The sequence below is a fragment of the Ischnura elegans genome, chromosome 11 (assembly GCF_921293095.1).
Source record: "Ischnura elegans chromosome 11, ioIscEleg1.1, whole genome shotgun sequence".
In the NCBI taxonomy this organism is placed as follows: domain Eukaryota; kingdom Metazoa; phylum Arthropoda; class Insecta; order Odonata; family Coenagrionidae; genus Ischnura; species Ischnura elegans.
This window is the reverse complement of record NC_060256.1, coordinates 10,287,000-10,299,949: the sequence shown is the minus strand read 5'-3', so window position 1 is coordinate 10,299,949 and position 12,950 is coordinate 10,287,000. Positions and strand designations below refer to the sequence as shown.

At 37.7% G+C, this 12,950-nt stretch overlaps 1 protein-coding gene across 1 annotated transcript; it reads right to left on the bottom strand.

Annotated features, from left to right (window-relative positions):
* Positions 1–2,571: 2,571 nt before the first annotated feature.
* LOC124168067 lies at positions 2,572–8,556 on the bottom strand. Its single transcript, XM_046546177.1, has 2 exons — positions 7,460–8,556; positions 2,572–2,840 (listed from the first exon to the last, which is right to left on the bottom strand). Exon 1 carries the CDS (start codon positions 8,410–8,412, stop codon positions 7,486–7,488), a length of 927 nt encoding a protein of 308 aa, XP_046402133.1. The 5' UTR covers positions 8,413–8,556; the 3' UTR covers positions 2,572–2,840; positions 7,460–7,485.
* Between the last annotated feature and the right edge of the window lie 4,394 nt (positions 8,557–12,950).

Sequence of the window (12,950 nt, the reverse complement as noted above, 5' to 3'; positions counted from 1 at the left end):
TAAAATTTTAAAATAATTTATACTATTACTGCTTCGATTAGAAAAATACGAACAGACACCCAGAATATAAATTCGAAAATACTTTGCAGGTCTATTGCTGAGATAGAAAAAATACAAAATGTTACCTAGAAATTAAAATTGTAAAATAATTCGTAGTTTTAAAGCTGAGATAATAAAAATACGAAATGACACCTAAAACATTATAATTCTAAAATAACTCGTAATTTTACTGTTGAGTACATAAAAATACGAAATGACAGTAGAGTTTAAAATTCATAAATAATTCGTATTTCTCTGCCGAGATAAAAAAAATGCGAAATGACACCTAGAAAATTATTCTTCTAAAATAATTCGTACTTTCATTGCCGTAATTTAACTACTGAGATAATAAAAATAGGAAATGACCCCTAGAATTTTGAAATTCTAAAATAATTCGTAGTTTTACTGCTGAGATAATAAAAATAGGAAATGTCACCTAGAATTTAAAATTCTAAAAAATTTTGTACTTTCACCGCTAAAAAATAAAAATACAAAATGACACCTAGAATTTAAAATTTAAAAAAATGGTAATTTTAATGCTGAGATTATAAAAATACTAAATCACATCTAGAATTTAAAATTTTAAAATAATTTGTAGTTTGACTGCTGAGAAAAGAAAAATACGAAATAGCACCCAGAATTTAAAATTCTAAAATTATTCGTAGTTTTACTGCTGAGATAATAAAAAAACGAAAAATCACCTAAAACTTAAAATTCTAAGATAATTGGAAATTTTACTGCTGAGGAAATAAAAACAGGAAATGAAAATAGAATATAAAATTGTAAAATAATTGGTAATGTTGCTGCTGAGATTGTAAGAATACGAAATGACTCTTAGAATTTAAAATTTTAAAGTAATATGCAGTTTTACTGCTGAGATTAGAAAAATACGAAATGAAAAATAGAGTATAAAATGCTAAAATATTTAGTAGTTTTACTTCTGAGATGATAAACATACGAAATGACACCTAAAAATTAAAATTCTTAAATAATTCGTAGATTTACTGCGTAGATAAGAAAAATACGAATTGACACGTAGAATATATAATGCTATAATAATCCGTAGTTTTACTGCTGAGATGATAAAAATACGAAATGAAACCTAGAATTTAAAATTCTGAAAAATATCATAGTTTTACTGTTGAGACGATAAAAATACAAAATTACACCTAGAATATCAAATTCTAATAAAATTCTTTGTTTTACTGCTAAGCAAATAAATTACGAAATGACACGTACATTTTAAAATTTTAATATAATTTTTAGTTGAACTGCTGATATTAGAAATATTCGAAGTAGCACACAGAAATTAAAATTCTAATATTATTCGTACTTTTATTGCTGAGATAATAAAAAAATGTATTGACACCAAAAATTTAAAATTCCAAAATAATTCGTGGTTTTACTGCTGAGACGATAAAAATACGAAATGGCACCTAGAATTTAAAAATGCTAATGTATCTGGTATTTTTACTTTTGAGATGATAATAATACGAAATGACACGTAGAATTTATAATGTAAAGTAATTCATAATTTTCTTTTGAGATAAGAAAAATAAGACATTACACTTAGAATTTTAAATTCTGAAAGAATAATAGTTTAACTGCATAGATAAGAAAAATACGAAATGACAACTAAAATTTAAAATGCTAAATTAATACGAAGTTGTACTGCTGATATAAGAGAAAAACGAAATGACAACTAGAATATAAAATTCTAAAAGAATTCGAAGTTTTACTGCTGAGAAGAGGAAAATCCGTAATGACACCTAGAATCTTAAATTTTTAAAAAATTTGTAGTTTTACTGTAGAGATAAGAAAAATACGAATGACACCTAAAATTTAATAGTCTAACATAATTCGTATTTATACTGCTGAGATAAAAAAAATACGAAATGACAACTACAATTTTTAATTTCTTAATAATTTGTAGTTTTACTGCTAAGATGAGTAAACTACGAATTAGCATCCGGAATAAAAAATTCTAAAATAAGTCGTAATGTTACTGCCAAGATATTAAAAATACGAAATGACACCTAGAATTTAAAATTCTAAGTAAATTTTTAAGTTTACTGCTGACATAATGAGAATACGAAAAGACTCCTAGAATTTTAAATTCTAAAATAATTGGTAATTAACTGATGAGAAGATAAAAATACAATATGTCACCAAGAGTTTAAAATTCAAAAAGAATTCGTAGTTTATCTGTTTAGAGAAGAAAAATACGAAATGACACCTAGAGATTCCAATTCTAAATTTATTGTAGTTTTACAGCAGAGAAAATAAAAATACGAAATGACACCTAGAATTTAAAATTAAAAAAAAATACGTAGTTTTACTGCTAAGATAAAAAAAATACAGAATTGTAAGGTTCAGTATATCGATAGCATCAGGGAAAGGCAGGATTAGTTTAAAGGAAAAACTCCATTACTCAAGCAGGTTTATTGGGCACATCCGCACTCTACAGCCGCCAAACACACTCTCTCGTCCTCTTCGTGGACGCAACTCCAACGGCCGTTCTCATAGCACGCCTCTCCGCGTGATATCTGTATTTCTCATTCGCGGCCACCCAAGAGGCTGCCTTCTGCTGACGCTGCACGGTTCTCACGCCTAAGGAGATGTGGAGTGGGGTGCGTGACAGGAAGAGTGATAAGACGAGAAGCAAACCGCCAATGCAGCGGCACGTGGGTGGTGGGTGGCGAGAGGTGGAAAAAGGAGGTCACGTCCCATCTTCGTGATACTTACATCATCCTCCCTCCAAACAAAATTTAATCCCCCGATTAAATGGGGATGGCCGGGAACTGAAAAATGGTTAATAAGTGACACTATATACCAAAGAACCAAAAACATCCAAGCAATTGGGATTACCCATACGATAAAAAGGAAAAAAAAATTAACACTCAGTAATGGTAAATCATGTCCCCAAAATAAAAGAAAAAACATAGCATTCAAGGAATAATGTTCACAAAAAAATTAATTCTGAGAGATAATAAAAAATAAACATTATCAAAACCATCGTGGAATAATAATTACACTTCTACCATTACACAAATCAACAAACTCAGTACATCAACAATAAAAGCACAAACCAAACTATGAAAGTACAATTCAAACGCCCCCGTGAAAGAAAGAATAGGAAAGAAAACAAATTATTCAAAGCTTTCACGCGTCTTTCTCCTTCTCACTTCACTTCTCCTCACTTTCATTTACTCTACGCGATACACAATAAAAATTTCGTCACTTTTCTCAGGATCTCTGATAGCCATGAAAAAGCTCTTCGGGGCAAGGGGGTTGGGAAGGGCAAACGGTTTTATTTTAAATCATTCACACACTCTGAACATTTCACGCTACGGGACAAACACTGGCCCTTGAATTACTTTTCTCGTCTCGGCCGTAAGTCGTAGACACGGGTACCACTCACACCCACTGGGACCTCGTCGGGGGGGGCAGGGGAGGGTAAGGGCGTCTTCTCGTCAATGACGTCTTCTCCAGCTGGCGGCGAGACGTCCTGCCGTCGCGGTCGAGGGCGGAGATGATATGGGGGTCTCCGCGGAAGTGCCGGCGTGTCGACCTTCGCAGGAATGCAGCCTATCTCACGCTCACCGCCCAGATGATGCCGCACTGTTTGTTGACACTCTTCTTCGCCGGCCGCCGAGTTAACACTCGATTCTTCGTTACACTCCGTATTCAAGTCTGGGCTTGATGCTTCCTCTCGAGAGACAGTGGACTCAGGGGGGGAAACTTGAGGGATTTCACCAACACTAGGGGTGGGGGAGTGCTCACTTTGGGAAGGGGGGGCTTCAATTCGCGTATTCGGCGATTCTTGAGGAGGACATGTGGAATTAGTCATATAAGGTAAATTTTTCCTTGGTCTTCCCCTCCCCCTTCTAAACACCTCAGGGCGGAAAATACAGTCAGCTTCTCGCTTTTGTTTTTTGCACGCTCGATCAGCACACGCAAACGGAATTTCGCCAATGCATTCCTCCCATTCACTATCGGGTACGGCCTTTCTCGGTCTGCCACGCCGTCTTTCTCCGTGGGGTGGGGGAGGAATCGAAAGATGACTAGGGTGGGGTTTCACTCGATCCTTATGTACGATCACAGTCCTATGCTGAAGCTGCAATTTTAAATTGGAGGGGGAAAGTACTTCTATCACCCTATACGGTCCTTTCCAGGGGCTGTGAAACTTTCGCACTTTGCCCGGTTTAAGAACTGGGTCCGTCAAGTACACATACTCACCCGCGACATAATTTCTCCCCCTTTTAGTGTTTTTTAATCCTTTAGCTTGTTCCTCATGGGCTCTGCGATTATTCCGTTTACAATCTTTCCAAATCACTTGCAGTCTATTTTGTAGCTGGGACACAAAATCGTCCACGGAAACAGGGGCGTTTTTCACGCACTCAAAGGGGGTCTTTAGTCTTTCCCCGAATATCACTTCATGAGGGGAACGACGTACGCTTCTATGCCAGCTTGAATTGTATGCACAGACTGCATAACCTACCCACAAATCCCAGTCATTGTTTTTGCAATTAACATAGTGGGAGATGATCTGAGCTATTGTACGGTGTACTCTCTCGACCCTGCCGTTACATTGGGGGTGGAATGGGGAGGTTTGTAACTTCTCTATGCCCAACAACCGACACACATTCTGGAAGAGTTCCGAGGTAAAATTACTACCCTGATCGGAAAGTATTTTTTCCGGGACACCGAACTTAAGTATCCAATCGCGCACCAGAGTAACGGACACAGATTCCGCGGTTTGATCCCCCAAGGGCGCCATCACCAAATACCGTGAAAAATGATCTATGATGGATAATACGTAACGATTTCCGCGTTCCGTTTTTGGGAGCGGCCCCACGATGTCTAGTGCAATGAATTGGAATGGTCGGTTCGCCTCCGGCAGCGGCTGCAATGGCGCCTTTGTCTTCCCATATGGCGACCTACGTAGACATGACACGCACCCCCTGACGTAATCAGTACAGTCTTTCTTCCATCCCGGCCACCAATACTGACCGCCCACGCGATACTTCGTGGAATTTACACCCATGTGCCCAGCGAGCCTATGGTCATGACACTGCGTTAGTATTTGCCTCCTCAAACCAGCAGGAACAACTACTTTGTGCACCCCTTCCTCAATTCGACACAGCAAGCCATCCGCAAATTCAAACTTATTCTTCCCGATCCATCCGATGCACTCTGCGTCTGCTTCTTGCGCCTCCTTTAGATTCAGTTCCTCCTCTGCAGCGACTTTTCTTACCTTGCGGCTCAACCCATCGGCATTCCCATGCAATTTCCCCGGCTTATGACACACCTCGTAATCGTATTCCGACAATTTTAATGTCCAACGAATCAACCGGCTATTAGGATCCTTCAGACAAAATAACCATTTAAGAGCCGCATGATCAGTGATAATGTTAAATTTTCGCCCATATAAGTAACACCTGAAATACCCTACGGCCCAAACGACGGCGAGTAATTCTCGTTCAGTGGCAGAATAATTTTGCTCCGCTTGATTAAGCCTACGAGATGCAAAGGCGACGGGATGTTCTTCTCCACCAATCTCTTGTGATAACACGGCGCCGAGGGCGTGATTACTAGCATCGGTAGACAACGTGAACGGTTTCCGAAAATCAGGATATGCCAGCACAGGGGTGGAAGTTAGAGAGTATTTCAATTGACTCAAAGCAGCCTCGCATTCAGCGTCCCACTCGAATGCCCTCCCCTTTTTAAGAAGATTTGTGAGCGGCTTTGCAATCGACGCGAATCCCTTTACAAATCGCCGATAGTAGTTAGCCAGGCCGAGAAATGACTGCAGCTCTCGGACGTTCGTAGGTGTTGGAAAATCTCGCACCGCTTGAATTTTTTCTGATTCCGGTCGCACCCCTTCACCACTTATCACATGACCCAAATACTTCACGCTGCTTTCCGCAAAATTGCATTTCTCTATTTTTAACGACAACCCAGCGTCACTTAGCCGCTGGAAAACAGAGCGTAACCGGACAACATGATCATCCACCGTGTCACTGAATACGATAATATCGTCTAAATAGACGAGACAACGTTCCGGCTTAAGGCCTCTAAGTACGCCGTCCATCATCCGCTGAAAACTTCCCGGCGCGTTCCTAAGGCCGAAGGGCATGCGTTTATACTCATACAGGCCACTATCGACAATAAACGCGGTTTTCTCCTGCGAGTCTTTAGCCATGGGTATCTGGTGATAACCACTCGTCATATCCAAAGTAGTGAAATAGCGACACCCCCCTAAATAATCCAAAGTTTCTACTATGTTAGGTAGCGGGTACACGTCAGGAATTGTGACAGCATTAAGTGCCCTAAAGTCTACACAAAAACGGTACGCCGGCTTTCCATCGGTAGACTTTTTTGGAACAATAACAATTGGGCTCGCCCAAGGACTGGAACTAGGGGATATTACCCCAGTTTTTAACTGCTCTTGGACGAATTGTTCAACCAAGGGCTTCTGGTGAAAAGGAATCCGATACGGACGTCGGTATATTGGACGAGCGTCACCAGTAGGAATATGATGTTCGACGAGATTAGTAACAGGGATGGATTCCTTTTCACTAAATAGTCCCCGAAAACTTTCTATTAGTTCCTGAAGAGGTTTCCTTTCCGACTCTGATAGGTGTGCAAGTTTTTCCGTGAGATCCCACCCCGACTTGTCCTTCTCCGCGCGTCTAATTGCTCTTTCCGGAACTTCACTAATTTCCACACCGTTTGCCGCGGCAATCGTCGTACCTCGACGTATTCTAATTCCCTCGTCACTCCAATTAGACATCATTACTATTACCCGGTTTTCCTCATCCACCCTACTCAGGGTCCGGGCAACGGCGCACCCTTCCACTTCGATCAATCTGGGTTCTATCACAACCATTTCTGCGCCCCCTACTGCCGCGCGTGGTACAGTCACTAGAAACCTTTTTTCCGACCGCGGCGGTATGTACTCCTCATCTGAAAGAATTACCGCATGGTCCTTGTCCGTAGTGATCCGGAACGCACTAAATGTCTTTTCCGAACGATCATTCTCTACCCCATCAGCCCCGTGCAGCGGAATTACACGCCCGTCTAGTTTCATTGCCCTTTCTGGAAGGTTGATTACACATCCGTATTTACATAGAAAATCTAACCCCAAAATCCCTTCAAAACCACCCAATGTTTCAACTACTTGCACATTGATTGGATAAACATAACCGCCTATTTCTAAAGACACCGACTTCTCACCATAACTTTTCAGCACCCGCCCCGCGACGCCTCGGATGCGATATTGTGACGGCTTCATCCCGCTCCCTCTACACGATCCCCGCACTAATAATGACACTTGGGCCCCAGTGTCTAACAGAAACGAGCACATTTTCCCTTCAACCACCGCTCGCACGACTAAGTCCTTCACTCCCGCACTCACCTGGACGGCTGGAATCAGCACTTCCTTTACCAGGGGTCGGCGCCGGCGGGACGGTCGACCCCTTTGCCGTTTAAATTGGCCGCCCGGCTCGATGACCCCTTCCTGCACTCACGAGCAAAATGGCCCTCCACGCCGCAGCTGTAGCACTTCCCACGGCGTTGGCTGCGACACTCACGGGCGAAATGGCCAGTGCGCCCGCAATTGTAGCACTCACGAGCCGTCACCTGGAACGCTCGACGACTGGGCGATGGATTACGCGGCGTCCTCTCAGCCTCCCGGATTCTCACTGCCGTCGCGACGGCGGCGTCGAAACTCTCGGGCATAGCGAGTCGGCATAGCCTGCCCAATTCGCCCGAAAGGCCTCTCAAGAAGGCATCCAAGGCTCGCTGATCAGCCTCGTATCTCATTGCCTCCATCCGCTCCGGAGTTCCGCCGATTTCCGCCGTCCGCGCGTTGATCCGCCTGACTCGATCCGCGAACTCTTCGATGTCCTCCTTCGGCTCCATGTGAATGACTGCTAGGAGCTCTCGGTAGAAACGAGCGGTCTTCTTCGAGCGATAGCGGTCGAGAATGATATTCTTCCACGCCGAGTAAGTGGCCGCCGTCTTACATTCTGATCTCGTGCGCTCGTACACCGCGGCTTCCCCACCCAGACGTAGCCGCGCGGCGGCGAGCGTTTCCCCATCGCTCCATCCGCTCAGGGACGCCACCTGCTGGACTCGCTCGAGGTAGGCATCGGCGTCATCGCCGGGGCGACCATGGAAGGGTTCTATGGAATTTAGGAGGGTGAATTTTGCACTCGCGGGTGAAGCGACCTCCTGCCCTTCTCCCCTGGCGACGACGGCTCTCAAACGCTCGTTCTCAGCACCCAGCTGCTCAAGTTTGTCTGAAAAGTCGTCGATCACCCGTTGGAGGTCCACCTCTTGCCCGCCAAAACTAACCCGACTCGCCATCTCGCCTTAGGTCGTCTCGTGTACTGCCCCTTGATACATATCGATCCCCACTTCGGACACCAGATGTAAGGTTCAGTATATCGATAGCATCAGGGAAAGGCAGGATTAGTTTAAAGGAAAAACTCCATTACTCAAGCAGGTTTATTGGGCACATCCGCACTCTACAGCCGCCAAACACACTCTCTCGTCCTCTTCGTGGACGCAACTCCAACGGCCGTTCTCATAGCACGCCTCTCCGCGTGATATCTGTATTTCTCATTCGCGGCCACCCAAGAGGCTGCCTTCTGCTGACGCTGCACGGTTCTCACGCCTAAGGAGATGTGGAGTGGGGTGCGTGACAGGAAGAGTGATAAGACGAGAAGCAAACCGCCAATGCAGCGGCACGTGGGTGGTGGGTGGCGAGAGGTGGAAAAAGGAGGTCACGTCCCATCTTCGTGATACTTACAGAATGACATTTAAAATTTAAATATCTAAAATAATATTTAATTTCACTGCTGAGATGATAGAAATAACAAAGAAACCTAAAATTTTAAATTCTAAAAAATTTCTTAGTTTTACTACTGAGTAAAGAATAATACGAAGTGACACCTAAAATTTATAATTCTCAAATAATTCGTTGTTTTACTGCTTATATACGAAAAATACGAATTGACACCTAGAGTTTAAAATTCTAAAATAATTGGTAGTTTTATTGATGAGAAAATAAAAATACGAAATGACACGTAGACATTAAAATTCTGAAATCGTTGTTAATTTTACTGCTGAGATATTAAAAATACGAAATGTCATCTAGAATTAAAAATTCTTAAATAATATTAAATTTTACTGCCGAGATGATGAAAATACGAAATGACACCTAGAATTTCAAATTCTAAAATATTTTATAGTTATACTGCTGAGATAGAAAAATTACGAAATTATAATCAGATTTTAAGTTACTAAAAGAATTCGTTATTCTACTGCTGAGATAAAAAATACGAAAATGCACCTAGAATTTAAAATGCTTAAATAATTCGCAGTTTTACTGCTGAGATAAAAATAAGAAATGAAAACTTGAAAATAAAAAAGTAAAATATTTTTTTAGTTTCCCTGCTGAAGGGATAAAAATACAAAATGACATTTAAAATTCTATAATAATTCGTTGTTATACTGCTCAAAGTACTAAAATAAATCGTTGTTAAACTGCTACTGAGTCAAAAACATACGTTATGTCACCTAGAATTTAAAATTCAAAAATAGTTCGTAGATTTACTGCTGAGATAAGAAAAATACGAAATGACACCTAGAATATAAATTTCTAAAGGAATTCGAAGTTGTACCGCTGAGAAAATGAAAATTCGAAACGACGCCTGGAATTTAAAATTCTATTTTATTTTTAGTTTTGCTGTTGAGATAAGCAAAATACGAAATGACACCTAGGATTTTAAATTTTTAAATAACTTATAGTTTTACTGCTAAGATAAGAAAACTTCGAAATAGCATCCAGAATAAAAAATTAAAAATAAGTTGTAGTTTTACTGCCAAGATAATAAAAATACGAAATGACACCTAGAATTCAAATTTTAAAAGAATTCTTATAGTATTTGCTGAGATAAGAGAAAAATGAAATGACATCGAGAATTTAAAATTCAAAAATAGTTCGTAGATTTACTGCTGAGATAAGAAAAATACGAAATGACCCCTAGAATTTAAATTTCTAAAGGAATTCGAAGTTGTACCGCTGAGAAAATGAAAATTCGAAACGACGCCTAGAATTTAAAATTTTATTTTATTTTTAGTTTTGCTGTTGAGATAAGCAAAATACGAAATGACACCTAGAATTTTAAATTTTTAAATAACATATAGTTTTACTGCTAAGATAAGAAAACTTCCAAATGACACATAGAATTCAAAATTCTAAATATATTTTTATGTTAACTGCTGACATAATTAGAATATGAAAAGTCACCTAGAATTTTAAATTCTAAAATAATTGGTAATTAACTGCTGAGATGATGAAAACACCAAATGACACCAGCAATTAAAAATTCAGAAATAAATCTAAGTTTTACATCTGAGATAAAAAAAGTACGATATGACACCTAGAATTTAAAATGGTAAAATAATTCGAAGTTTCACTGCTGAGATAAGAAAAATACTAAATGACACCTAGAATTTAAAATTCTAAAAAAATTCGTAGAGTTACTGCTGAAACAAGAAATATACGAAATGACACCTAGAATTCGAAATTCTAAAAGAATTCGTAGAGATACTGCTGAGAAAAGAAAAATTCGAAATGACATCCAGAATTTAAATGCTAAAATAATTCGTAGTTTTACTGCTGAGATAAGAAAAATACGAAATGACGACTAGAATTCAATATTCTAAAATAATTCGTAGACTTACTGCTGAGATAAGAAAAAAACGTAATGACATCTAGAAATTAAAATGCTTAAATAATTCGCAGTTTCACTGCTGAGAGAAGAAGAATACAAAATGACACCTAAAATTTAAAATTATAAAAGAATTCGTAGAGTAACTTCCGAGATAAAAAAATTACGAAATGACACTCAGAATTTAAAATGCTAAAAAATTCGTAGTTACATTGCTGGGATAAAAAAGAATTCGAAATAACATCTGGAATTTAAAATTCTAAAATAATAATAATAATAATAAAAATACGAAATGACATCTAGGATTAAAAATTACAAAAAATTCGTAGAGTTACTGCTGAGATAAGAAAAATAAGAAATTACACCTAAAATTTAAAATTCTAAAAGAATTCCTAGAGAAACTGCTGAGATAAGAAAAAAACGAAATGACTCCTAAAATATAAAATTCTAAAGTATTCGTAGAGTTACTGCTGACATAAGAAAAAAAAATGACACCTAGAATTCAAAATGCTAAATTTTTTCGTAGTTTTACTGCTGAGATACGAAAAGTACGAAATGACATCTAGAGTTCAAAATTCTAAAAGAATTCGTAGAGTTACTGCCTAGATATGAAAAATACGAATTGACAATTATAATTATATTTCATAAACAATTCGTAGAGTTATTGCTGAGATATGAAAAATACGAAATGACATATACAATTTAAAATACTAAAAGAATTCGTAGTTTCACTTCTGACATAAGAAAAATACGAATTGACACCTAGAATTAAAATTCTAAAGTAATTCGTAGAGTTACTGTTGAGAAAAGAAAAATACGAAATGACATCTAGAATTGAAAATTCTAAAAGAATTAGTAGAGTTACTGCTGTGATAAGAAAAATACGAAATGACATCCAGAATTAAAAATTCTAAAGGAATTCGTAGAGATGCTGTTGAGATAAGAAAAATACGAAATGTCATCTAGAAATTAAAATTCTAAGAGAATTAGCCATTTCACTGCTGAGATAAGAAAAATGCGAAATAATATCGAAAATTTAATATGCTAAAATAATTCGTAGAGTTACTGCTGAGATAAGAAAAAAAGGAAATGACATCTTGAATTTAAAATGATAAAATAATTCGTAGAGTTACTGCTGATATAAGAAAAATACGAAATGACATCTAGAATTTAAAATGCTAAAATAATTCCAGAGTTACTGCTGAGATATGAAAAACACGAAATGACATCTTGAATTTAAAAGCCTAAGAATATTCGTTAAGTAACTACTGAGATAACAAAAATACGAAATGACATCTAGAATTTAAAATGCTAAAAGAATTAATAGACTTACTGCTGTGATAAGAAAAATACTAAAAGACATCCAGAATTAAAAATTCCAAAGTAATTCGTAAAGATGCTGTTGAGATAAGAAAAATACGAAATGTCACCTAGAAATTAAAATTCTAAGAAATTCACCATTTCACTGTTGAGATAAGAAAAATACGAAATAATATCTAAAATTTAATATCCTAAAATAATTCGTAGAGTTACGGCTTAGATAAGAAAAATACGAAATGACATTTAGAATTTAAAATGCTAAAATAATTCCAGAGTTACTGCTGAGATATGAAAAACACGAAATGACATCTTGAATTTAAAATGCTAAGAATATTCGTTAAGTTACTGCTGAGATAACAAAAATACGAAATGACATCTAGAATTTAAAATGCTAAAATAATTCGTACCTTTACGGCTGAGATTAGGAAAATAAAAAATGACACCTAGAATTCTAAATTCTAAAATAATTCGTAGTTTCACTGCTGAGATATGAAAATTAGGAAATAATATCTAGAATAAAAATGCTAAAATAATTCGTAGTTTCACTGCTGAGATAAGAAAAATACAAAATGACACCTAGAATTCATATTTTTAAAAGAATTCGTAGTATCACGAAAAATACGAAATCACATCTAGAATTCAAAATTCTTAAAGAATTCGTAGTTTTCCTGCTGAGATAAGAAAAATACGAAACGTCACCTAAAATTCAAAATTCTAAAAAAAATGTAGTTTCACTGCTGAGATATAATAAATACGAAATGATGTCTAGAATTTAAAATGATAAAATAATTCGTAAAGTTACGGCTGAGGCAAGAAAAATACGAAAATACATCTAGAATTTAATTT

Bases quoted from the DNA above. Each gene is read 5' to 3' on its own strand.
- LOC124168067 (XM_046546177.1), bottom strand. From the start codon at position 8,412: ATGGCGAGTCGGGTTAGTTTTGGCGGGCAAGAGGTGGACCTCCAACGG.